The 28,000-nt window shown below is 40.6% G+C and overlaps 1 protein-coding gene across 6 annotated transcripts in view; it reads left to right on the top strand.

Moving 5' to 3' along the window:
* MARCHF8 (membrane associated ring-CH-type finger 8) overlaps window positions 1–28,000 on the top strand; it is an 88,230-nt gene that overhangs the window by 10,807 nt on the left and 49,423 nt on the right. For all 6 annotated transcript variants that reach the window (XM_066191289.1, XM_066191292.1, XM_066191290.1 and 3 more), the window contains one exon: window positions 10,915–11,093. In XM_066191289.1, the coding sequence (XP_066047386.1) occupies window positions 10,998–11,093 (96 nt within the window). In that variant the 5' untranslated portion in view covers window positions 10,915–10,997. The remainder of the gene's footprint in view (window positions 1–10,914; window positions 11,094–28,000) is intronic.

Here is a 28,000-nt window from a genome sequence, read left to right on the forward strand (position 1 = left end):
TCTGCTCTTTGGGAGAGCAAATGTCCCTGAATATTATTGTAATTGTAGCTACTTCGAGAAGGAAACTAGGAAGTCAGCTGGTGTGGGTCTTGGAAAACATGGAGGAGAATAGGGTGGAATTGTGTGGGTTTTCCCCTCTGCAGCAAAGGGTACTGCTGATGTAAAATTCAACAGGTTCAATGCTTGCCTCTTTATCTAGCAGTAGATTTTCTACGAGGACTACTGATATTTTAGCTTGATAAATAAATAAATAAATATAGTTTTTCTTCTAGGTTTTAGTTCCAACAGATACCTGATAAAAACTACTGTTTCTTCCAGTTGTTGGAATGTTTCAGGTTTTACAGTAGTGCTCATATGCACCAGAGTTGCATCAGCCTTGTTTAGCGCACTTGGCTCATCTCACTGGCTCCTGTTTAAACTAATTTAAAGCAAAGACCATCTTCTTGGGAAAAGGACAGAAAAGCCACTTCTAAATGTGATTGGGTTGAAGAATGTGACATGGTAATTGGCATGAGTGATGTGGCCATGCTTCTGAATTTTATTTCCCTGTTTGGAGAACTTCATATAGCAGCTTCTTTTACTGCCTTGTAGATATGCAACAGCATCCCAGTATCCATTCCATTGTACTGCACCAGCTATCACCAGATTCCTTCAAAACATTTTGTCCCACGGAATTTTGCTATCTGATGGCTTGGGCCTCCCCTCACCCTTACTAGACACTTGGAGATTGCTTTGAAACACATGCTGGTGTAAATACTGGTAAACATTTAAGAGTAGGTCAAAAGGGCACTGCAAGTCAGCCTTTTCTCCAGCAGCAAGAAACAGACCTGTGCATTTTTAAGTGTTTCTCATTAGTAAGCACAGTTTTTCTGTACCTGGGTACTTCACTGTCTCAGTAGCTTTCTGCAGCTGGCTGTATTTGGCTGGCAGTACACAGCTAGTGGATGATAGCTGGACTTTACTGCTGTAGTTCTGGTGATAGAAAGCTGTGATGAATTTGCTTTAATAGGATTCTATACAGGTCTTGCACATGCATAGGAATGGATTGGTGAAGTTTTGTGCGGTTTATCTAAATTTCTCTTAAAATCTCTAAACTTTTAAATACTTTTAGAAATGAGGGGTCTAATACTGGATGGGACAGAAAGGGTCAACACTTGATTGTTGAATTGAGAACAAGGACAATGGTAAGGATGCAACTGCTGGACACTGTTTTCTTGTCTGTGCAAGAAGGCAGTGATTTAAAAGAATCCACAGTCATCTCATGATTGCATCCAGTGGCTATTTTAAGTAGAGTGGGGATGAATGGCCCTTTATAGACTGTGGTAAGGAATGCCTTGTCTGTGGGTTTCAGCAATGCCAGTCCCTTCTTTTTGGGTGGCACAGAGCTCTGTTGTGAGGGAAGGATGGTCAGAACAACACACACGTGCCAGCACGCTCGTGTGGAATAACACCGTCAGGAAGGGAAACCGTGCGGGTTCTCTGCTGCTGCCAGTGCGTCTTGGTGTCGGCTCTGGCACAGGGAGCTGGGGTGAGACTGTTTGTCAGCCATCTGAAATCAGTTGCCTGGCCTTTAAACTACACCAGGAATACTCAAAATATGATAGGCACGTGCAGCCTTTTTAACCACCCAGCAAATCCCATGATAAGGTTGCAAGTGGAAGAGGCTGTCTCGTTCTGGCACTGGAAGGGATTTAATTCTGTTCACAGACCTGGACTCTGTGGGATTTATACAGCTTTACTTTTTAATGATAATGCTGTGACACAGAGGTTTTTAAACTCTTCATAGCATAGTTTTCATGTTGAAGTTGATGAGAAATACCATGTTTGTCTGCCTAACAACTTTCTCAAATCAAGACCTGGCAATTTTTGGTGACAATGCAGGTGTGAAACTGAAAGAGTTACTCAGACATGTAGTGCTGTTGCTGCTTGTCTTACTGTAGCACTTCTGTGCTCTTGGTTGTGCCAGGTACTGTACACTGCCATGGTAAGGAACAATACCACCCCACAAAAGCTACCTGTGAGGCTGGAACAGCTCGGAGGTGGGAAGTGGAAGTACTGTTACACTTCCATTGCACAAAAGTGGCTAAACTAAAGAACTCCAATGATTTCCCTTCTTGAAGCACAGCCAGTGAGCACACCTCTGTATTGGGGATACTTGGAATGAAGATGGGCAGCAATGTCAGTGCAGCTGTGGTCTCCACTCCTCCAGCACCTTGTTGTGCCTGGAGGACAAGTTCTCATGTAGGTCCCAGTATTGGTCCTTCCCACACTGCCTTTTGCATGGGGGATTTTTGGACATGGCAAGGGAAGGTATCAGAATGGAAAAAGATGGACTATAAAGCCTTTAAGGAAACATACTATGCCTGCGTATATTTCACAATAAAAATTTCTCACTGAATTCTGTTATACTTCAATGAATCATGGTATTTTCCTTTATTTAAAATGTGTTTAGGATTTTTAAATTTGGAGGCTAGCAAACAACTTCTGGTAGTGAGTTTGGCATCAGAAATCAGGTTACTTTAAAATGAAATCAAACTCATTGGTGTCCTGCAAGTTTAGCAGAAGAATCAGGTACAGATGCTTGGTACATTGCTCTTTGTACTCTACATTTGAACTTCTGAAGACCCTGGTTTTAGGCTCTCCAGTTGCTTGGGGCAAGTCCTAAAGAATGTTGTTCATAGGTGTTTCTTCAGAGTTTAAAGGTTTGTCATAGTGATCCAGAAATCTAGATTTTATTAAGGCTTCCACAGCAAAAACATGTTGTAACTTAAACCTGTAAATAAAGAGTTACCTGTCATTTAACTCATAAATCATTCAAAAGAAATACATTCTTATGTGCATTGCTTTGTAAATTTCTTACTCACCAAAAGACAAAGAAGGAATGATTTCACATTTCTTCAAAATACAGAATCATATAATCAATAGTATATTCTTTTTACTCTGCCTTAAGAGGAATGTTTTGTCTGGTAGCAGTTGAACAATAGTGAAGAATATTGATTAGGTGCCTGTTGTTTGTAAATGGCTTTTACAACTGTTCATCTCTAATGTAATGGAAAATAAGTGATATAGCACAGAATTTTCCTAAAAATACGTTGTTGTTATCTCTGTACAATATAGAATGTGAGCAATGTCCTCACTGAACAATGGTGAGATTGTTGTTTCATCGCTGTCTTGTATTGTGAATATTTATACTGTTTGAGAAACCCAGGCTTTTGTTGTCTTCAGTGTAAGTGTATGCATTTTTTAATAATCTTTATTAATTTTGAAGATAAAAATACAGAGCAATTTTTCCTTGGATTTCAGAACTGATTTAAAGTGTTGTGAATCCCAAGAGGATTATAATAGAGAATGGGAAGGGATGATAAATTATCTGTCGGTGTTACATTGTATCATGTGGACTGGTGTACTATACTAGAAATTTACCTGAAAGTAATTAGTGTTTGTACTTCTCCCACTGGATTAGAATCTTCATTACATTTACTTCTAAAAAATATCAATTGTCACACGGAGTGCTTTGCCAAATCATAATGATCGTGTGAGCTTTTATTCCCCAGTAGATTTGCAGTTGTCCTGGAGATCTGGCATGCTACCTTGTCCTTGACATCGCTTGCTGTCATTCTGAGGCATGTCATAGTTTTGTGGGGTTTGGCTTTTGCACATGAGTAGGGGTGAGGGGAGTGTTTTTTGGGTTCAGTAGCTGTAATGTGGACCCTTCTGTGCTGATTGCAGGATGATCTGCAATTGCAGTGGACCAGCTGGATGGAATCCATGTAGATTACTGCTGTGCATCACATTTGGACACGCAGTGAAAAAGGAAAGACAGCTTAGCTCAAAAACTGTAGGAATGGGCATAATACTGTGGCATGTTCTTCTCTGACAATGAGCGTTATAATGAAGCAAGTCTTCATCCAAATCTTTTAGAAAAACTTAAAGTTTTGTGATTAATACATCCTGATTTTTGATCTGCAGGGTGGCTTCAGTGCCAAATTGGAGGGAGGAATTCCTCTTCAGGAGGGGGGCATTAATTTCTCAGGAAGCTGGTCTCTACTCATTCTGGGGGTTAATGGGATCGTGGCTAAAAGTGATAAGGCAAGCCCCAAACAGGCTGTGATGTAATGTCCTGCTTGCAGCAAAGCTGTAAAGACTCACAGCTTGCTGTGAGTGTGATTCATGTGTTAGACTTGCTCTGTTCAGAAGCATGTCAGGACTGGAAGATTTCTTTAATGTGAAGGGGTGAGGAGAAATGGTGATTATTGAGGCAAAAGAGTGAGTGGCACCCCCTTATGCAAATAGATTTGGGAATTCAATGGAGCAGGTAGAGGAACTTGCTGGCTGAGAAAACAGGAGCCCTGGCTGTGACCTCTCCCCAGCCTCCATCATTACGACTTTCCAATGCAGAGAATGAAACTCTTACTTTACTTCTTTTTCTTTTTGCTTGTTGTAGTTAGAGACTGTCCCACGGATTATTGCTGGTGTTATTATGGGCTGTTTCATAAAAAAATATACAAAGGGAGTTACTTAAAAATATCTGTGAACTGAAAGACCACTGATGCTGAAGTTTTGTATCTGTAGCAGGAGCTTACGGCCCCAGGTGTGTGTGGAGCACCTGGTGCTTTGTTTTTTCCACAGGATATCAGGAATGATCAGTGATGCCTCTGATGCAGGTAAATTGCTATTTATTGCTGAAGCAGACAAAAGTAATTTCTTTGTTTCTCAGGGGACTGTAATGACTGTACTATTGTGTTACTGTAACAGAGGGAAGTGACATTTGTTTTCCTCAGTGTTACCAAGCTAGTTCATAATTGCATTTATCAGCTGATTTGAAGGGAACGGTTTTTAAGGAACTTGTTTTTCAGAGCTCCAGATCCTGTTCAGCTTCCACTGAAATCATGGGAAGGGATTGCTAAGAGCTGTGGGACTGTTATTTACTGAGACTATAGATTAACTGCTTGCTTGTCTAGTTGTATTATATTCATAAAAATAATTGTATTCTTATTTTGAGAGCAGTTAGCCAGAGCAGGCAGATACTTCTCTTTCTCTGTAGGTTATGTGTAGTCTACACATGTATATTCCCGTATAATGAGAAACTTTCAAAGGGAAGATGGGGAACTTGCAGAAGAATCTCTTGTCACCTTTCTAAGCCTTTCTTTTGATTTCAACTACTCAATATTTAAGTCTTGAAGCTGATTAGTTTTGAGACACTAGCAGGTGGAGGAAAGGAAGAACTGAGATAATAAAGGGAGAAGTTACAGCTAAGCTAGTAAACAGTGCAAGATATATGGGCGGACTCAGAGCTGTAAATAGCAATAATCCAGAATTATATCTGCCTGGTCTGAATGCAAGGATTCTTTTCAGGGTTAGTACAACATTGGAAGTGAAATGTGAAAGGTACTGCAGGAAAGGAAGTGTTAGTTCTTCTCCCTTAAGCTCTCTTGATTAAATTTGTTTGTCAAGTTAACAAATGCATGTGAAGTGCATGAGGCTTGATAACATCTCTTAAATAATGCTGTTAACAAAGTACTGATTAAGCTACAGTAAACTAAAATGAAACGCAGATGCAGGATCCTCTTTTTGAAAATGCACATCTGTCACCTCTAGAAGAGGATTACATAAGATACATTAGTAGGGGAAGAGTCCAAACAAGCTCAAAATGACATAAATAAAAGCTTCAAACTGGAGCCAACACAAGCTGATAGGATTGGAAATATTTGCAAATATGGAAAATGTAGTGTACAGAAAGTAGGCATAAGCTATATCTGTCTGGAATGTCAAAGTAGCTAGGAAAAGTTAAGATGCACACAGGAATTTGCTAAAGTCACTGGATGAGGGCTTCTGTTATCTTCAGAACAACGACAAAAACACAAAACCAAAACAGTTTTTTTAAACAGAGCTTTGCGATTGCATATCAAGACCTCCAGCAGAAAAACACATCCCAAATCTGCATTAAGAAATTATTTCAAGTCTTATGAGAAAGTAAGCCAGCTGATGAAGATGTTACACCATCTAGCAGCAGTCAAATTTCTTTGGGGAGTTTCCAATCCTTTTTGGGTTGGTCAGGTTTTGTGCTGTGTAGAGAGGAAGTTTCAGAAGACCAGATTGCATGGCAGCGATCCACAAAGTCTCAGAGCAGAAATTTCAGCCTGCATCTGGAAGGTGCCCTGTAGTCTACAGATTGATCTATTCCATGGCAGAATTGTCACAGCTGTGGATGGTACTTCAGTGTCTGCATTACATGGACATCAGTGATCTGTTGCTTTATTTTTGCTCCATCCACCCTGCAACAGATTGTCAGAGCACTGATGCTGCTCACCATCACTGCTGGGGTGAAGAGAAGGGTAAGAAACCTTGGGGCAGACAAGAACAAGAATTTCACAGGTGAAATTCTTTCCAGTTTCCTTTTGTTAGTAACTATCATCTTCCTTCTGCCACAGGTTCCAGAGCATATCTTTCATGCATATGAAGACATATTCTTTTAATCCAGAATTGTACTTCAAACAGGAAAACAACTGACCTTTTTAACTGCTGTATTTTTTCCCCCTTCTGAGTAATACAAACCTTTTGTGCACACCTACATGAATCCTCGGGATGCATTTCTTTTGGTAAGGCCTGTGTACATCAGCAGCCAGTGCCACTACAGCTCCAGAGCTTCTGTTGAAGTTTTCCAGCAGCTCCATGTAGAAAGGGAATATGGTCGACTTTCTGAAGGATAGATGATCTAATAGAATCTGATGTTCAGATAGCATGTTTGTAGACTCTGATAGGTACCAAATCACAGACAGGAAACCGTGATTTGCGCTTACTTGCCCCATTCCAACTGTGAATCTTTGGTAAAGAGTAGTTTAGCCTTTATTTTGGAACATATAATGGGCAGAGGGTTGCAGTAAGTGGCAGGAGGGAGGACTTCCATCTGGGTTCTTTCAATGGCAACTGACACTCCAATCCAACAAGATACAGATCATTTGGTTCATCTCATGTCCTTGCTGTCACTTGGGAAACAGGTCTTGGCAGGATGGACGATTGAAGTGGGAATTAAAGTGGTTTCCACCTACTTCTGTTATACTGAGGTTTCCTGTTGTTTTTGTCCCTTCTTATTGTTGAGAGATACATCTGGTGCAGGTAGTTCAGATAGCAAGAGGCAGATTGAGCTCTGGATGGGAGTCCAAGATGAGAGGCTGTGAATTTCCAAACCCTTGGACAACAAAGGGCATGAACACGAGTGATGCCAGTGAGGTAGGTGAATGGACACTGGGAGACACAGCAGGAGCAGGGGACTCAGGAGGAAGAGCGAGATTTGTGTGCAGGTAGACTGATGGGATAAAATCCCACGGGATCTCTTGTTGGGGCTACTCCTTGGAGGCACCAGCTTAGGCTGTTTGTGTTATTGCACTGTGGTTTTGTGGAACAAGACATCTGGGACGCTGCCATGGGAATCGTGGGGTCCAACCAGTAAGGAGCCCTGGTGTGACTGTGTGACTGGGGTATGCAGGGAGTCAAGCAGGACTCTCATGGGCTCACAGGAGCCACCTGCTTTGAAGGGGCTTCAGTCCCAGCAGTGAAAGTCTCTGGTGTTGGGAGTGTGACTGCCAGAGAGTCATGTGGAAGAAAAGTTTCCTTAACACCAAGTACTTCATGCTGATAACCCAGAAGAACCTAATTTTCTGCTTCTATCAGATGTACTGTACAGGGGAATGCCCCAGCCACCAGGCCCAAGTCATGCGCTTGCTTTTCCTTCCTTTTGTATTTCTCAACTACCTTTGAGAGACTCTGTCCTGTTTTCTCTGAATCTGACTGATTTTGCTGCAGCTTTGTGGTTCTGGCAATGTAATGAGGACACAGGTGGTGTGGTTCCAGGCGTCTGCATTTTTAGTTACTGTTTTGCCTGTCCTGCAGAAAGCAAAACTGGACTACCTGAGTGGGTGGAATCTTAGCTTCACTGAGTTAAGACTGTTTGGGGGCTCTGCAGCCAGGATTTTGACCTCTTTTGAAATGGCATTTGTTTCTGAAGACTCCTGCAATGGCAGTCTGTGTAGAGTTCATCTCTCAAGAACCAGTGTGGCTATAGATAAGAGTAACAGCTGAGCTTCAGTTGTCCTCTGTCTTGGCACTTCCATGTGCCCCAGCTTTGCAGGAAGTTATGAACCAAATAAAACACAGTGAGGGAGGAAGCTGAGCCCTTACCTGCCACCTCCTGGACAAGTGTACTCTGCTGTTGGATGGAGATGCTATAGTAATGAGGAATTCTCACTTTGTGTGAGCTATGGCCTAAACATCTAACTGGAATCCTGAAGAAAAGGGACTATCTAGGAGCAGTCTCCTTGCCTTAGCATTTCTTCCTTTTGGCAGGCCCCTAGTTTGATGTGCTTCAAGCTTGGATCCCACTTTGCAGGTGCCCAACTCCTCACCTTTTAATCAGGTAGAACATGGAATTAATTTAGCTGTGAAATGTCCTGTGGAACTTGTCATAACTCACTTTGTGTTGGCTTTGAGTGGCATTGCTTTTCTGGCATCCTTGTCTGTTCGTACTCAGTACTGCAGATGGTCTGTTCATTCACGTAACTTTATCCTTTAATTAGCACTGTGGAGTTGAAGTGCTTTAGGTTGATACAGACAGAATTTGAGTTGTGTGCATTATGAGGGACCCAGCAGATTGGGGATGTGACAGGATGGCATCTGGGTTTAGTTGACAGCTTTCTCTAAGCCACCCTTGAACAATGGCAGGCTTTATTAGAGTGTCTGCCAGGCTTCTTTACTGGAGGAGGGCTGTTTCACATCATCTTTGAATACGCAGTTGGATTGTATCTGCTGTTTGAGCTCTTTCAAAGAATTCTAACACATACTGTCCTTGAAGTACCTGCAAAAAAACTGGTCTGACTTGTTTGCCATCATCAGAGGGGGTTAACTGTGTTTTCCAATAATTTTCCTTGTTCTCTTTATAGTCATAACGTGTCCTTGCCTGCAAGCCCAGAACCTTTTTCAAGGGGGGACACAGAGCAGAACTCCTTCCCTTTTGCTTTTATCACTGGCAATAGTACAGAACATATTACCTGGCATATTTTCATTGAAGCTTAATGTTCTCTGGATTTCCTTTCTCTCTGTTTTCTTGGGAAAATACCTTCCCTTCCTGCCTTGTTGATTGTGGTTTGATAACACCATCTCAGCCCACGTTAATATTCCCTCTGGCTTGGCTCTTTTAGAGGATGTAACTAAGCAGGTGTGGGGAGGATCTGAGGAGGTTCTGTGTTTTCTCTTGATGCTGGGATTCAATAATGCCGGTAAATCTCATGTTTAAATTTGTCCTCCAGTAAGGAAGTATCCTTGTTGCTAGTTTATGCGTACAGATTTATTTTACTTTTAAAGTAATTGATGCCTGAAAGTTACGGAGGCGTTGCCTTTAAAGCTCTCATGCATGCTTTATGATGCTGCGTCTTGGCCTCTATGGGAGTAATATAAATCCTGCCCACGTGTCACTAAAGCTGTTGAACTTGGCTGAGTGCTCGAACAGGCAAACAGCATCACGCAGCAGATGGAGTGTGTGATTGGGATGCAGCAGGCCTTGCATGCATTTTTGGTTTTGTTCGTGATTTGCCCTATGACCTTTGATAATTCTTTTCCCCTCAGTGAAAAGAGGATAGTGAACTATAATTCTGTGTATAAAGTGCCTTGGAACTTAGAATGCTTTTTTCCTACTTTTTAATCAAAACCAGTCAAAAGAGTTGATTCTGTTTTCATTTTACACAACTGCAGTATTCCTGTGGAGTCTAGTGGAAATAGGCCAAGCCTTCTAGGCTTTTGATTCCACAAAAGATGCTGAATTGTCTGGTTCTATCTGCTAAACTTCCAGTTAAATGTTAAATTAAAAATGTGTGCTGTATGTTAAGGCTATGTGCTAAGCTGTACTACTTCCAAATTATTAAACAACATAATACATAGGGCATTTTTCTAGTCTCTGTTTTCTGCTTTTTCAGATTCAAAACCAGCCAAACAAAAAGTTGGTATGTTATGGAAACAGAAGAACAGTGCATCCTTCAGTTGCCCTGTTTAATATAGTCCCTGCTGTGTTAATTCCCTTCTAATCTCTCCTTTAAACACAATTGATTGTCTCATTTGTGGCAAGTTACATTCCAAATAAACACTCCATGATATTACATGTTTCAAAAAGCTTTTTATTTAATAAAGCTTCACTAATCTAATAAAAGGTGTGGTTAATTATGCCTGCCTTTCAGATTAGCATTGCCAGTTTGGGCTAATTTACGTCTATCACTGTCTTTCCTACGTGTAATGCTTCCCTGTTATATTAGTAAAAGAAGGATAAAGTGTGTAGTCTATCCAGTGAATTCGCAATCCCTAGTGAGGGATTTTGATTATATTAATCTCTAATAGTCTTAGGAAAGGAGCAGCTCATGTGATACATCTTTGAACTGACAGTAGTACAGGTTTATATGAATGACAAGAGCCAAGAGCAGGCTATTGCCTGTTTTTAGCCAAAGCTACAGCATTCACTTTGTTTTATGATGACTCCTGAGGCAATTTTATCCAGTGTGGGGGGTTGGCAGTTTAGGAAACTTACCTGTATGAGCTTTGTTCTCTGCACCTCCAGGTAGCATGCTCAGCTTGGAGAGCTGCTCTTCCTCCTCCCTATCCAAGCAAACTCAAACATGATCCCTGCCCTCTAGCTCTGCTCTCAGAACTCTTTCAGAACTGGTTGAGAATTTATTTGTTTATTTTGCGTTAATTGTGCTCTGACCTGTCTAGTTAAAATTCTTTAAAATTTCTGTGTCTCTTCTCACTGAGCAAGTGCACCAAAATCCAGAGAAAATAAGGCATATGTCTTGGTCCAGTGGATGGCATAGCTTCGGTTTAGAAATTATTGGATTTCAAGCTACTTTAACATCATGTAATATTTTTATTTTTTAGTTGCAAGGCCTTACAATGGCACGGAATGAGCACTGCATTCAAGCCTCCTTCCTGTAAATGATAGGACCAAACAAGGCGGTGTGATGAACATGCCACTGCATCAAATCTCTGTCATTCCAGCTCAGGATGTTACCTCTTCCAGAGTCTCCAGGAGCAAGACCAAAGAAAAAGAGGAACAGGTACTGTCAGATATGCTTGATTTTCACAGGAAGTTATTGAAGTATAAAATGATAGGAGTTACCAAATCAGACCTGATTCTGTTCCAAAGCCCCAACTCCTTGCATTACTGCTGCTCTTAGTGAGGACAAATGCTACCTAATTACCTTCTTATCCTTGTGTTTGCTATTTTAGAGCAGCTGGTTGCAAAATTCTAGAGATTGTTGTTGAGTAACTTCTGCAAAATGCAAGCTGCGGCCTTCTATTTTGCATAAGAATTCAAGGCAGATAGGGATTTGGATGATGACTCTAATACCACTATTATAGAAGCTGTTGCAGGTGTAGTTAAAGAAAAAATTATATGGAATGTGAACCCCTATGTGAAGCCATGCATCCTGTTTTCCTTTGCTCTTGGTAGCACACAGTAGCTATGTTGTATTTCAAAGTGACTATCACAAGGAAGGCTATATACACCCATATGTATACATACTGTACTGTTTTATGGAATATGATTTGTATTCTTAACTTGGGAGCGTGTCTGTGAGTGGAATCAATCTGAAGTCTTGCTGTGGTGCTAATGTAAAAATATCTGTAGTATCTACTGGTTATAAGTCCAGTAAAATCCAATCAATACACTACTTAACAGTTTGTAATAGCATGTGAAGACGACTAGACTATATCTAGTCTTCACATGTCAACCTTATTTATCTGGACTGTGTCTGATCCAGCCCAGGAACCTTAATGTGCATCGTGCTTTAATGTACACTGTACTGCATTGATCTTATATTATCTGTCAGTTCCACAGAAACCTCATTGTGGTCTTTTAGCTTTAACATAAAATGACATCAGGAGAACATTCACATTATGGTACAGCTGCAGTGCTTGTTTTGTGGGCTGCTCAGCAATGGTTAACTCTGAGGAGACCTGGAGTGATGCTGATTATAGATAGGGTGTATCTTATGCATAAGGGACTAGAAAGCTGCTGTCACGTTACAGAAAAGGATTCACCGACACTAACTCTGAGTAGGGTAAAAGAGTAATTTCTGATGTGTTTGGTTAATTTGCCCTGACTAGCCATCTCACCAGAGAGCTGTCCAGATTGCACCTATCAAAGTCACCAGGAGAAATACACTGTCCTAATATTGGCTTTTTTGAGTCTTTTCCTCAGTAACATCATAAAATGCATTCTAGCCCCTCACATTCTTAAATCAGTAATTAATTAGGCTGGCACACTGCTGCATTTGGTTGCCAGAACTAGACAAGAAGTTACTATCATAGAGGAGATGCTCTAAATCCATAAAGCACTTTGTCTCAGGAGTCTGCTGGAATTTGTCACTTCCCACCTGTTGCATATAGTTACTGTCTGGGCAGCTCCCTAGGTAAGAGGGCTCTGCTGTATCCTCCCTTTGGTGCTCTCCCATACAGTCACTTTATGTGCTGAGAGTGAAACAGCTCCTTTGTCAAAGGCAGGGCAGTGCTGTGAATTCACTACCTGCTGTAGGGCAGTGGAGATTAGGAGGCAGATCAGAAGAAAAACTTGTGCCTCTAACCATGCAGTGGGCCCAGGAGTGAGAGTCCCAACTCTCCTTCTAAATGTGTTTTTCATTTCCAACACAGCGACTTTGGTGTTAACAAATATCCCGTGTTTCCTTCATGATAACTAGTTGAAATGTTGATTATTGTTCCCCTTGCTGGGTTGCTGTTATATTTTCAAGGCTTAGCATGTTAGAAACAGAACAGAATACTTGTTTAAATACGTGCAATGTTGAAGAGGAAGTGGGACCATGCAAGCAATAGATTAGGCTAAATTGGAAACACTTTGTGTTTCCCAGGTCTTGTCTTTTCTGTCCCCATTAGTGTATTCATTCATCCCTGAGTGTCCTGCATTCTGCCAAAACTACATCTGGAACAGCTGGAGCTCTGGGTGAGCTGTCAGCTGTACTGACACGGTGGCTGCTCCTGTGCACGAGCTGGCTCTAACACTCCCTTCCTCTCTCCTGCTTCTGATGTTAAACTTTAATGCTGGATCTTACAATGAGCTGGAGGGCAATCAAGTTGTTAATGGGCTGACTTTGACCAGTCCAGTTAAATTTTCATATTGCATCAGTTAGAATGTTGGAGGATACTTTATAGTCAGAGTCCCTGTTAACTCTTGGATGCAGTCAAGATCCACTGGGCAAGACTGGGTTTTGCTCATATTTAAAGAATATAATAAAGGGGAGATGGGATGCAAGAGAAAAAGAATTTCTAGGTTATCCTTGCCATATTTTTAATCAGATTTTAGTTTCTAAATGCCTGTTTTCTTTTGAGATAGAACTGAAAGGTAAAAAGCAGCAATGCAGCTGAACATGATGCTGTGTTGGGCAAATCTGCGGAGCAGTTCCAGGTGCCCTGGGTAATATCTACGAGATGGATACTAGGAAACAGAGAAAGAAGGTGTCTCAGTACAAAGTCAGTGTAACTTCAATACTTTCGTATTTCAGTTGCATAAGTTCCCATTAGACAACATAGGTCACAGTTATTTCTTTATGTTGTGATTGGCCTACAGTTCTTATGTCTGCAAAAACATAAAATATTTCTTGAGGAAAATGTGCAACGTTTCACAGTTTGATTCAAGAACCATGATTTTCTTACCTTACCTTAATTATGTAATAAAAATAGTAAATTTCTTACTTTTTCTGTGCAGGAACAGTAAGCAACTCAAACAACCGTGTACACTGTGGTCTTAAAATATTTTGAGTTGTACAAAGCCATTCAACAATCTGAACAAAATCAAACCACAAACCACAACCAAAACCAATAGTACTATTTCACAGATAAATATGTAGGTTTGCTTTGTAGTATCAAGCTTCTTAGATCACAAGTGCATTTCCGGGTGTGCACTTCATAGACTGAGCAGACTCATGTACATATCTCCCCTGTTGATTAGCAAGCTGTGGCTAAAGCCAAGGTGAATAGAGTGTCATCTACAGGATGAAATTTTGTCTTGTTTTCAATTTCTGCTATTTCAAACCAAACCTTTGGCTTGTTGGTACCTCCATCCTGCATTGTAAGAAGTCCTTTGGAGGAAAGGCTCAAGAACCATAGTAGCAGAAAGTGAAGGACTAAGGTGCCTAGCAAGAGAACTTCCACCAATCTCTGAAAAATCAGTGTTTTTCCTATTCCCCAGAACCTGCTTTACATTCTGCTGTCTTTTGTGATTATGGATGTGGTTAGTTACCACATTTGTAGTAGAGCTGCAGAGGAAAATTTCTCAATCTGAACAGTACAGAACTCTTACTATTTCTTCTCTTCTATGCTTCTGGTCAAGATGTAGCTCTTGTATTTCAGGTTAAGGCTTGGTTTTATTCTAGTTTTTCTTGCTACAAGAGGAGATTTTCTGGACTACTGATTTGTGACTAAGTGAAGAACAGCAAGAAATCCCCCCACCTTTATCATTACAATGCCGTTTCTCATATTGAGTGATGTATAATACCTAACTGAGTGATGTGTAATACCTGGGCTTGCTTCATGGCAGATTAAATTGTAGACCCAACACCTGTGGAAGACTGGCAAAAATCCTATTGCATTTGACGAAGTGTTAAGAGGAAAGGCTTTTGCCTACCATTTCTGGTCTATGTCCTCAGTTATAAGTATACATAACAGAGCCTGGTAGATTTAGGTTAAAGTAATTTTCAGCATTTAAAATAGTTGAAATCTGAGGTTAGCAGCAGTATTTAATGAAACTTGGTCCATTTCCCCAGTAAAAAAAGGAAGGTCCTAAAGGGATTATTACTCTTGCATTTAACTCAGATGAACTGATCGCTTTAAGGGCTATTAATAACCATCCTTAGCTTCTTAGTTACCCTTCACTAGAATAGCTTCATGCTTACCTGATTTAAGGGAGAGTCAGTCTGTTGTGTGTGAGAAGCTACAACCCCCCTTCACCTGTTTGGCGGGCAGTATGCTGGCAGCAGTGTTTCCTAATGCATGCAAAAGCAAACAGCTCTCAGGATTTGATGGGAAACAAGGAAGCGATGCTGGCATGTGACTGAGGTGTTGTTCTGGGTTTGTTATGTCATAGCATTGCCTTTTTGCGGGCTTTCTGCCTTCCTCACTGAAGCAGAGTGATGTCTACCACAAGTTGTTAGTGGTACCGCAGTGACTGAAGTTCCCTCAGCAATAGCTTTCCACTGCTCTTCTAAAAATGTGGACCCACCATGGCCTCCTGTGCTGTGATCTCTGTAGATCTCATAAGCAGATCAAGGATGGGTGGGATCAGTCACTGAATGAGAGATCATGAGATGTTGGTGCAAGTCATTTTTGGGCACAGTACTGTTTCTTCTCAATAGCCTCAATCTGGGAATCAGTTCTGAGTTGTCATCAAAGATCACACAGCATTTATCACAGATGCAGATCAATGTTGTAGTCAGATTTAAACTTGCTGATTCCAGTTGATCAGCTGAAACTCCCTTCTGCTCACTTCTCTCGTTTTCTAAGTGCTGTGTAGTCTTACTGGCTGCTACATGCTCAGCAGAGATGCTGTGATTGTCCTTGACAATCAGGTACTTCTCAAAGCTGTCATCTAGAAGATACCGAGTGCCTGATTTGTCTGGATGAAACTATGGTGGGAGAAGCACATTGTGATGCTTCCTCATAAAGTTCTGTTTTTGTAGTGATCTCCTGCATCCTCTGACAGGAAAGGCACTATGGCCTATTGATTCAAATAAGCCACATCTTACTGGAAAAGCAGGACTTGGGGAAAAAAAAAAAAGCAATTGATGCATTTGGAAGAGTTTGTAGTCACAGATCAGTATTCTCAAGGTAAAGGTGTGTGCTTTGTTGATCAGTATTCTCAAGGTAAAGGTGTGTGCTTTGTTGTTGAATGTGGAGTGACACTTGGAGAGGTGGTTTTAAGGTACAGAAGCACTCGGTGACTTTTTCCATTCACTTTTTGGACTTTGAGCTATGAATGAGGTCTCTGAGTGGCTGAATTTGGTCCAAGTACTCAGGCTTTGTAAGGGTCTGTGTGTGTGTTTGGTTTTGCTTGCCCATTAAATTAAATCATTCATTAAGCAGCCAGGCTCTAAATCCTTTCAGAATTTTACCCCTTTTTTTTTCTTGTACTGTAATTTGTGTGTTTATATGTAACTATGTCATATATTAACACGGGGCTTGGCATTTTTCCTTTTTGAAGTTTGCTTTGTATAGAAACTGGCTAACTATGGAAGGATTATTGTCTGAGTATTCTTTATCTCTTCTATGAGGAACAGAATGTACTTCTCCAGCTATACTTGTAGGCATATGCCCAGAGTTGGTGGGAATTGTAAAAACCTTTCCTGACAATTCAAATCCTGGTTTTCACTTGGTGTGTTTTTCAATGGATCATAAAGCATTTCTCAGAAAAAGTTACACTTTCCATTTTTCCTGCCCCTTGCCATCTTAAGGGCTTTCGTCTACTGTCCCATGTGTTCCTGGCAAGAGTATGGTTACCTTGCCTTTGGTGTGGTACCTGGAAAATTGTCAAGAAGCACACAGAGTGCAGCAAGGCCTGAATTAAGCCACATCTGTAATTTGGGATTTGTTTTTGTCTTACCTGCTAGATGGTATTGGGCAAATCCTTTGGGTTCTTGTGCTGTCCTGACTCCCATCTGTGAAAGAAGGCTGGCGCTGCTGACTAGGCTTGTAAAGGACTTTGGGTGTATGGATAAAAGCAGAGAAGCTGGAAGCCTTTGTCTATAGGTCCTTTGAGATGTCTGCTGTGCCAGAGTCCCAGTCTGCAGACACTTGTGCTGATGGCCCAAAGCTCTGCTGCAGAACGTGGTGGGCATGGGGTATATGGAGAGCAAAGGGGTCTTCCTCTTGAAGATCAGTATTGCTCGATCTCAGTCATGGTGAATGTGCAAAATGTTGTGACTTTCCTGCATTTCTTCTGCTCTTACTGCGCTTGAGTGCAGGATGAGAAGCTGGTCCTCTCGAGCCCTACTCTTGGAAGCCAGCACATGCTGCTTCCCAGGAAACCCCAATGAAGGGGGCAAGAGAGGAGGCAGGAAGTGGGAGGGAGGGGATGGGATGGGAGGGAGCTGCTCTTGCTTGAGCAATCCTAACAAAAAAGTCAGATCACGCTGTTTGATTCTGCATTGTGTTTGTTTTGGAGTGTGTACAGCATGTGTGTGTGAGGAAAGGAGCAGATGGCTGCTGAGTGGGGATGAATTACAAAAGGAAAAGTGTGGGAAGTGGTTTCTGAAAGGGTTTTGAGGGAAAAGGGGGGAAAACTCTTTCTTTTAAAAATTCAGTAAACATTACGAAAACTAACAGCAGTTGATAGAGCAGCAGAGTTTTAGGTAGTGATTCTTCAGAGAAGCAGCTTTGGCAGTTTCAGATTTTGCAGTTTGCTTATAATCACTCATTTGTTTACAATCTCTGTTTTGACTTTGCATATTGCATGTGAACTCCTTACTTTGATGTCTCAAGATCAGAAACCTAGAGTTAATGATTACGATCTCTAGCTGTTCCATTAACCTGAATTTTAAACCACCTCTCCGATATTAACAGAATCTCTGTCTGGCTTTTATTAGCAGCTCATTTAAATAAGCTGAGAGTCATTCTTCAAGAAATGCTGTATTCTAAGAGAAGTGCTGATGCTGTTTAATTACATGATAGTCATATATGCTTTGATGGTGTTTTGCAGGCCTGTTAATGTTTCTGGTGTACGTTAATGTGCAACAACTTTCCATAAAGGGAGCACTGGGTGTGAGCTCGTGACTCTAGAGTTTATATTTTTTTTTTCTTCCGTGGCAGAATGCTTGTTTGTTTGCCTTTAAATGGGATGTGTGTGTCAGTCATGATCCCAGAGTGATGTGTATGTGCATATAAATACCTGTGTTGCTGAAATCATCACAGCTTCACAAAGACATTAGTCAAGACTTGATCACAAAGACATTAGTCAAGACTTGATTGTAGTATGCAGTGATTTTCATCATCCATTGGCTATGCTGTTTCTTTCGAGTGAGGCTGTCAGATTCCTACAAACTTATTTTTAAAGTTCATTGTTTATCAAAGAAAATTTCTGTAAATGAGACACCCCACAAGTACAGATGTTTTTTCCTCTTGTAGGATGTTTTGCCTCATGGGTTGATGCATAATGAATTACTCTGTTGATTTGATCTTTCAGACAGATGTGTTCCTTTCCTGGTGAAATAAAGTAGGTTGGGTTTGGGGTTGTTTTTTAGAGTGTTTAGTTTTGGGTTGTTTTAAAAGAAGAACGAAGACTAACAATTTTGCCAGGGAGGCATGGTATAGTACTCTTAATGTGCCTGAACCTCAGGGAGTTTTAAAACTGTGTGTAGTTTTAAGCTGCTGATTCCCCTTAAACCCTGCACTGGTTTACAGTTAAAACTTCAGCAAAATTATATATAGGCTTAGATTTGCACCTTGAACTTAGCTAATTCTACTTGGCTTTTATGCCAGGTATGAATAATTCTTGACAGGGGCAGGGGAAGTTGTTCTCCAGAAATTGCTCCTCCCTGTTTTGCTGAAATCTAAGCTCTTAGGAATACAGCCTTCTGAGTTAGTAGTCCTCGCCCCTAGAAACAAAATCCACCTTTGGGATTCGTTTAGCTTCTCTTGGTCTCAGAAGTGATGGTCTCTCATCTGCTACTAAACATGTTTTTCTGTCAGAAGGCATAGCTCCTGTTTTAGGAAATTTCTTATGGTGATTTTTGCATGACAGCCACAAGTCAAAGCATACTTTTGTTACTGAGCAAGTCCATATATGTATTCTGTGAGGTGAGTGGTTGAAATTCAGAATTTCATTTTTTAGCAGTCAAGAATTAAATTTCAAAAACAAAGGAAGCAGCGGAATCACCTATTTGTCAAGGTTTGTTTATTTACAGCCCAGTCCTCTCTTCCTGTAAAAAAACAGATTGATGTTTATGAAAATGAGTGAAAGTGGCCTGTTTATAGTTTTTTTTATTTGCTTGAATGTTGACCACATCTAATTCCTTGTGCACCTGGACTACAGGTAGCTGTTAGTGTCAGGGAGAGGGTTGTCCTTGAGTCGGCAGCATTTGACTGTGCTAAGTGCTAAGTGCGCCCTGCATGTTTCCACCATGGTTTTTAAGGGTGCAGTATTTCTGGTGTTCCTGGAGGCAGGAATCTGGGGCTGTGCCACCAGCTGCTTTGCACACACATCGTGCATCTGTCAGGGCAACTAGAAGTGGGTGTGTTTAGCACAGATATTCATATACTCTGATTTGATGAATGTAGAAGCAATTTTTGGTGTATTTTTTACATTAGAACATTTTTGGTAATAAGCTTGCATCTTACATTTGGGTTTTTCAGAGACCTTAAAGTAATGAAATGGGGGTGTACATCTAAATTTTTTGTATAACTTACTGAAGTCTATCAAGTCTATATCAAAGCTGGATTTGGAGTCACAGATTTCCAGTGTGCCTCACTGCCTTGAAGGATTACTGTATTTCCTACTCTTTGGTACTTACACCTTGGAAAACCATTGCTATAGGTCTCACAGACATAGAAATATTTATGGCTAATTTTTTTTCTAAAAAGTCAGTCAGGGTTTTTTTTCTAACTCTTAAGTGAAATTCATTCTCTAGTGTGTAGTTGTGTTCATTAGTTAAGTGTATTGTATGTATATCTCGTGATAATTATGGATTGACATCAAACTCTTAAAAGAGGTATGAGATTATCCTTTTCCTAGAATTTAGAGAGGAGCCTAAAAAAGATGTTTTTATAGTTTAAAAGATCTTGGTGGTTTTGAATATCATCTAATCAGCTGACTTTTTTTTCCTGTAAAGTGGTGAAAGAGCAGCCTTGTAACACATTGATAGCTTTTGCTGAATAGAAAATTGCAAAATCAGAAGTGTTTTAGCCAGCTGTGACTAGATGAACAAACTGCATGCCAGTTGTAAAGTTTCTCCTGGCAATATTCTGCCTGCCTATTTCTAGTAATATTCCCAACCAGTAGATGCAAGAGGAGGTGATTAATGGGTTGTTCAGGTTGAAACAACATGTGTTTACCTCAGCCAGTGGTTTGTGTGATACTTTCTTGCTTCAGTTTTTATACATAGTAACAGTGAAAACTTTTGATTGATCCCAGAGAATACAAAAGAGTTGTTAGGGCTTGGTTTCCCTCCTGTATTCTTAGGTATGTTTACTGTTACTCAGATGGCTGAAAGCACATTTTTTTGAGTAAAGATTGCAAGGTAGCCTTGTATGCAATGAAGTGAAACATTTGCTAATTTTTGCATCTTAATTTCTCTGAGCTGGTTAACTTGAAAACAGTTAAGCACCTTCGTTCTGCATGAAATACTGGAATGTGACGTCCTCTTTGGCTGGGACACTGGAGTTACTGAAACATCCACGGGCAGATTTGTGGTACTGACCCCTAAACAGAGGGGCTTCTGTTTTCATGCTCCACGGTCGGGATATTTGGGGAAAGCTACCACATACCTGTAAATTTAAACCGTAGCTATTTTAAGTTAAGTAGTGACAAGGGAAGCACTAGGGTACTACATAGGAGCATTAGCAAGTTAGGACCACTGGGTACTGCCAGTGCTTAATTAATTTGTGCTTAATCTAAGAGAAGATGCCTTCTCTCTTACAGCTGGGAATAGGACTGAGCTGGTTCTCTTCTGTGATTAATAAGAAAAACTTGACTATTTGGCTTATAATTGCTCTAAATCTGCAAGCAAAAAAATCTATCACTATACAATGATGAATTTCATGCAGAAGGGGAGCAGTCATGGTGGAGTACTGATTAAAGTTTTTAGAAAAACACCTATTTTGTATGTTTTTAATATGCAAATCAGAACATTCATACCTGCATGTGTGTATACGTATATGTATATATATAAAATTTTTAGGCACTGGTAATAAAGGGCTGATTGTCCTAATTCCTAACTGGAGTCAACATAAAAGTTGCACCTCCTCCCATCCTCAAAACCCTTTCCCATCATTGTGGTTGAAAATGACTTGTTTTATTTTAATGATTCCTTTGAAGTTTGTGACACTGAAGGCCAGCAGGGGTGGCCACATCTGACTTGGAATTAGCTGTGTTATGTTGCATGTAGCTACCCCTGTACATTGAACCTGTAGCTCATGGTATTTGGAAGTGGCACTTTAGCTTCCAACCTTGATTTGAAGATAAAGGGTAAAGTTTCTTTCTTGGTTTGTGGTTTGTTTCCATGTCAGCCACCATCACAGTGCACAGAGACCATGGCTGCACCTGCTAGCTGCTAGCGACTCTTTCTTGACTAATTGAAACAAACTCTTAAATTATGTTTGGACCTGCATGTTGAAAACAAGTGAGGTCATTCACTTTGTCTAAAAACTTACAGATAAAATTCTGGAATCTCACCCAATAGGGTGTTTCTTTCAGCATTGTAAATGGGGCAGGGAGAATGAGGGATGGAAAGATATCCTTTTGGGGCCTCTCTTGTCCTGTTTGAAAATAAACGTTGGGACACTGGAAAAGCCAAGTGTCTTAACTCCAAGGCAAGCTGTGCTGCTCTTGCTGGTAGCGTTTCAATGGCTTTCCAGTTTTTGTCTTCCCTCAGTTCTCCAATGCTACCTTGGTAGTTCAGAGGGAAAACTGAAAACTCTGCTTGCTCTAATGCAAGGTTGAATGGCATTGATCCTGTCCTCAAACCCCATTCAGGTTCCCATTTTCACTTGTCACTTCTCTACAGCTTTCTACATCTAATCCTCTGCTGTACTTCTGCTTTATAAGTTGAAACCCATATAATTTGCAATCACAGCCTGTGTCACTTCAGTGAAAATAAAAGGCAGTTTTAGTACTGTGAGGTTTTTTTCCCCAAATCAATTTCACATGCTCTGTATCTGTGAAGTGTCTGTAAGCCATGTCAGCCTGCTAAGCTTTGTGTCACCTGTAAATAAAACTGGTGGAGAGTTTCCTATGTTGTTTTTTTTTAAATTAATTTCCATATTATTGTGGAAAATATTGACTGATGTCTGGCTTAGCACTAGTCTTGTGGAAACAGCAGCGATGTCTTCATTTGATAAGGCCAACATTAAATCTGTCATCAGTCAGATCTTCACCACTGAATACGTTTTATATCAGTATCGTTTGTTCCATTTTTAGATGGAAACATTTGAGAAGAGAAATAGAAGAAAACACTCCACTATATCAGACATAGTAAAGGTGGGAGTTCTACTGAGCTAAAACAGACCTTTAGGAAAATGTTAATAGGAGACAACAGACTGGCAAAAAAGCCCCACCCAACAGATGGGGTGAGAGCATGATTGCAATAAGGCAGCACTTCCTCCCAAACACATCCTGAGCACAGCTGCATTAAGGGATGTTTCTTCTGCAAAAGTCAGTGGGGAGAGTTTCAAGAGTGGGTAATGTGCCCAGGTATGAGAGTTTCATTTACAGTGTTTGTTCTGTGTGTTTTGGAGCCTGAATAACTAATGCAATTCTGAAAGATGCATTTTAATGGTTACTAGAATGAACTGACTGAAGTGTATAGAAGCCTGCAGTTTCCATGGGAAACTGGGCCTTACCCATGAATGCAGGTGGGGAGAAAGAGACAACCTGTATGTCTGGGCTGTGTTATCCCCTCAGAGCTTCAGTTCCAGCTGTATCATATTCACCCCAGACTGTTTAATCCTGGGGGTTTTCCCCTTATCATTTATAAACCCATTTCTTCTTGAATGTAGATACAACAAAGAGCACTGCTGTTGTTCCAAGATTTGAGCCTTTTGAACTTCCCCCAGTCCACACAGTCCCATGCTGAGCATGACTGCTGGCAGCTGCTTATCTCCTGAAAGCATTTCCAGTTTTAGCCTCTGTCCAGCCCTGCTGCTCTGCTTCCAAACTGCCAGGAATCCTCATGCTGCCCCCAGGAGCAATCAGGAGCACGTATAGATTGTGATAGATCTCCAGATCCAAGTATCTGCTTCAAGAGTTCTGACATCTAGGTCTAAATATTTTAGTGGCTTGTTTAGTTTCAGTCATACCTTTGTAAAACAAGTCCACCTGTAAACATCTAGAAAATAAATAATAACTGCTGTAGCCCAGCAATTCCTTAAAGTTTTCTCTTTGACCTCTCTCCACCTCTGGTGCTACAGCTGCTTATTTAAAGGAACTACTTTAAAAGTGCTGTGCCTCAGCACCTCATCCAGTAAAAGCCAGGTATGTTTCCTTTTGCCCCCTCTGAAATTTACTCTCATGGTTTATCCTCTTCAAGAAAATGTTCCCTGTGGTCTCACTGCTCACACATATCCCACCAGGAACTCAATGGCAGGCAGTGGTGCTCCTGTGCCATCTGTCCCAAGAATGATGGAGGGGTACCCGACTGGAACACAAGAAATAACCTTGTTAAAGTCCTTTTTTAACACTGACTTCTCTCTGCCTACCGGTAGTAAACCTGAGGCACACCCAAGTCTCTGGATTGCAGAGTGAAGGAAGGCAGATGAGATCAACCTGTTTTTATAGCCCTGCTAGTTTTCAGTGCAGTCATCAGGACAGAAATAACTTAAGTCTGATGTCCTGGTTTATAACCAAAATTTGGGGGTGTTTAACGCAGAGCCTTGACTTTATGCCTGTTGTATTCCTTCTGACAAAGTCTTCTTGCCTGTTTGGGTAGGTTTTGGTTGTTTTGATTTTTGAATCTGATGGGTTGCTTTTTTGGGGTGAGGCTTTCTTGGGTGGTTTTTTTTTCCCCGTTTTGGGGTTTTTTTTTTGGAGAAACTTTTGAAGAAACTCATACAGTTCTTCTTTATAGCAAAGTTCTGGCTTTTACTTTTTTCTCATAATGACTTCTCAAATGTTTATGAAAATGACTTAAGTAGTTCCTGCCTGTGCAGTTTTTGCTGGGGAGAGCTTGTGTGCAGGCCACTGGTCTGAGCTCATTTTATGAAGCCAAAAAGTAAAACAAAGAGCCAAAAATGTATATGTGAGGGGAAATAAAAGCATTACCAAGCTCCATATGCCCCTTACTTGCTTGGCCATTTCATTTCATGTTCAACCATCCAGTTTTTGATAGTCCGAATTGGTTTTTGTGGATTTGGGTTTTTGGTGGGTTTTGTATTTTTTCTGTAGTCAGTCTTTTAATGCTTTTTTGAAAAGATCTTCTGGTCCTCCTGTTACACCCCACTCTTGTTTTATAGTTGTATTAGTAACACCCACAGTACTTGGGTAAGCTGGTCTTAATTGCATTGCAGCATTGTGAATTGACTGTGGCAGTATATGAGTTAGACACAGGCATCAGCAAAACTCACCTCCTGCCAACAGGTACTGCTGTCTTTCTGCCTTTTCCATTGAAGCATGGGCTATGAGAGTGGCTGTGGAATTTGTTAACTCTTGGTACGGTTTGGAGACTGGCACTAATTTAATTAAAAACGGCTATAAAATCTTCACTACTTTTTTCTACTGTTAAGTTCACAAGCACTTGGAGAAACATCTGCCAGGTCAAAGTCCATTAGCTTGTTCAGAGTGTTCCCGATTGCTGAAACTCCCTTCAGCCTTGTTTGTTTGGAAAAAATCTGGTGAATCAGTGAATCTGCACAGCCTGCAGTGCTTCACAAGCCAGAGAAGAGCAGAGCAGTGCTTGCACAAGCATGATTATGGGAATGCACAGACAGGAAACGCTCTCTGGTATTTTACATCTCCCTATGCCATCTTTCCCCATTACACTTTTTGCCATTCAAGTTAGTTCTCCTTTTCCTCAACCTTCCTTTGAGCTTAGACCTAGAAAACATCCATCAGCTGTTCCCAGGCAGTACCAACTGAGATGATAGCAAAGGCAGAAACTCCAGAGAGAATAACAAACTGAAAATGTGAGGTGAATTGCCCCTGGCTTGTGACTGTCCTGTGGCCAGGGAAGGACTGTAAGTGCTTGTCCACTGAGAGTGTATCTGCTGATTGAGGTGTGCTGCAAAGAAATGTCCCGCTTTGCTGCTGTTATTTTACTGATCAGGGGATAACTAATCTCTTTGTACTGCAGGTTTTAATTCAGAATAGTTGGGGTTTTGTTCACCCAAGACATCAAAGAAGTTCTGATTGGCAGCTCAGAAATTTGTGTAAGGTCTGAAAGGAGGATTTATTGGAAACGAGCAGATGGTCTAGTAGAGAATTTCCCCAGGAGGCTGCAGTTATTTAAAAATGGGAGAAACTAAATAGACTGTACCAAATTTGACTGTAAAATTAACTGGTCAGCCAGTAGCTGAATGCTTAACCAAAATGATTCAGCTTGGCCCCTAGCATAAGCATGTAATGAAGTGATATGTCTATGAGTTTACTCCACACACATTATTTCAAGTTTCACCTAATAAGTGCACATGAATAAAAGATGATTTTGCTAAGCACTGTTCTTGCTGTGGTGAGGCCTTTCCTGCGTCTCTTCCTTTCACATTGGCAACATGATTGTTCAGGCATGCAGGAGAATGCTACAAAATGTTCCTCATATTAAATGAAATGTAAAGCTGTTCGGCTGAATGCCTTTAATTTTTAAACTGCTCTTTTTAACTTCACAAACATAATACTTAAAATTTTGGTTAGATTGCAGTATTTGAAAATACTTGGTATTTGAGAAAAAAACTTGCTTTATTTTGGGATGCAAGACTCAAGAGTATGTTAACTCTTCATAGTCAAATTAAAAAATCCGTGAACTCAAGTCCCTTTGGAGTTATTTGCCACATGTCTTTAGACTTTCAATATTCTTGTTTCCAATGTTTTTTTTTTTTATTGAAGCTCTGATACATAGAAATTGGAGGTTTTGTGTAGGAGTGGGTGTCTATAAATGGACAAGCAGTTTTTTTACTGCAAATCCCATGATTTCAAATGAACAGATAGATTAAAAAAACCAGTCAGGTTCATTATTCTTTAAAAAGTTAGGAAAACGCTTTTTTTTTTAAAACTAAATTCTTGTGAAGCACCCTTTTTAGAAGGCAGATAGGCTTCAATTCTCTCATTATATTTTAAGTTGAATATGATGTGGAGAGAATGGTCTAAGAAATGGTCTGCAGTAATAAAATATTTTAATTATTGTCATGCTCATCTGTTTATCTTCTGGTTTGCTTCTCCCAGAAACTTACACATAACACTGTCATGGGGGCAGTACTGTGGGCCACATGCACTCAGTTCTGCTGAGAGTTCACTGTTGTGACACTGGTGCAGAACGTAATTACACCATTTTTCTCTTCCAGCTTGTTGTGTTTGCATAATTCTTTGTAATGGTAGTAATACACCTATTGAATATAGAAACCAACCTTCATGGCCTTTCACCCGACTTCCTGAAGTACTAAGAGGAAGAGGGTAAATATCCCAAGGGTTATGTGAAATTTTTAACTGAGCTTAGGTAACATGCTTCCCTTTATAGAAGCCTTAGAAATGCATGTTTATGGCATGTTTTCCTCCCTCCCCTCCAGCAATTAATGTCCATTAGCCTCAAAGTTAGAGCCTTTGGAAAGAAAAATTCTCAGAATTCAACACTATCTTCCAGATAGGAAAGAAAACATCTGGGTAGTGAATCCACAGCAGCCCAAGTTCAGGTGAGGCAGAAGTTTTGTTTGCTGACAAGGTGTAGTAGCCCTTTTGGCTTCCTTTGCAGAGACTACTTTATCTCTCTATAAAGTAGTTCTGCATCTGTCATGTGCAGCCTGATTGCTTACCTGGCACGCAAGGTTGGATTTATGCAGAGCCCCTGCTTTCTTACTGTAGGAAGCCCTGCTAATTCTCTGGAAGCCTCTTGGTTCTCACTTTTAAAATCATAATGGAGAAGCCTGAAAGAAGACGTTAAGGCCTCAGTTTTTAAATGTTAAGATACTTTGGCTCCTTGAGGTTTATTTATCTGTAGGATATTGGTAAGTGAAACGTTTCCATAGCCTTTGTTGTAGAGCTGATAAAGCTTGTGTGGATATGATTTTGCATTGGAATTTTTCTTTTTTAAAAGGAGTATTTTGTGTAGGGGGAGGGAGAAACAGTGAGTTACTGAGTGCACGGGATATGGGACCAGCTGTGTTGGATGAGACAAAAGGTCTGTCTAGTTCAGGGTGTTGTCCTTGACCTTGAGTAAGAGTGAGGGTATGAGAAACGAAGTATGTTCACAGTGATCTTTGCCACCAGATTTATGCCATGTAACTTTGTAGTAAAACTGCATTTTGAATAGGGTGCAGTCCTCTGAAAACTTCAGTTTAAAAGTGGATGTGGCAAGAACTGATGAGGGTAAGAAGATGGAGCTGGTCTGAAAAAAAAGTGCAGTTGATGGAAAGGTAAGTCCTCTCCTGTGCCTTGTGGTGTATCAATTCCTGAGGTCACAGGGTATCACAGTGAAAGCACAACAATAAATGTAACTGTCTGGATAATGTCATCTAGAGAGAAATAAGTTTGGTAAGTTTATGAGCTTTGATCCTTGCAGGAGGACCACCTTCAGCAGAGGTGAAAGAAGAGTCCTTCCAAAGTAACGAGTAGTCACAGCTGAGCTTCAGATGACACTAATATTTTGAGTATCCCATTCTGTTTCTGGTCTCTGTTATCTTCACCTTTTCTCTTTCATCTTTTGTGTGAATTGGAGGTAGAAAGCAGGAACTGTCTCTTTAATTTTGATGTGACCTGAGACATGTGGTTTCAGAGCTATCTAGGGGGAATTAAGTTATTCCCAAACTGAAGAGGCCTGGTTCAGAATTTAGGAAGCTGCATGAACTCTCTCACTGTAAACCATAGAATCTTCTAGTCTGGAAAAGACCTCAGTGTCATTGTGTCTAGTGATTGACCTAACACTTCCAGGTCTACCACTAAAACACAGCCCTAAGTGCTACATCCACATCTTTTAAATACCTCCAGGGATGATGACTCAGTCACTTCCCTGGGCAGCCTGTTCCAACACTGAACAACCTTTTTGGTGAAGAAATTTTTCTAAATAGCCAATCTTAACCTCCTCTGGTACAATTTGAGGCCATTTCCTTT

This window comes from Chamaea fasciata, unplaced genomic scaffold (assembly GCF_029207755.1).
Source record: "Chamaea fasciata isolate MVZ Bird 193981 ecotype frontalis unplaced genomic scaffold, bChaFas1.0.hap1 SCAF_9, whole genome shotgun sequence".
Classification (NCBI taxonomy): domain Eukaryota; kingdom Metazoa; phylum Chordata; class Aves; order Passeriformes; family Sylviidae; genus Chamaea; species Chamaea fasciata.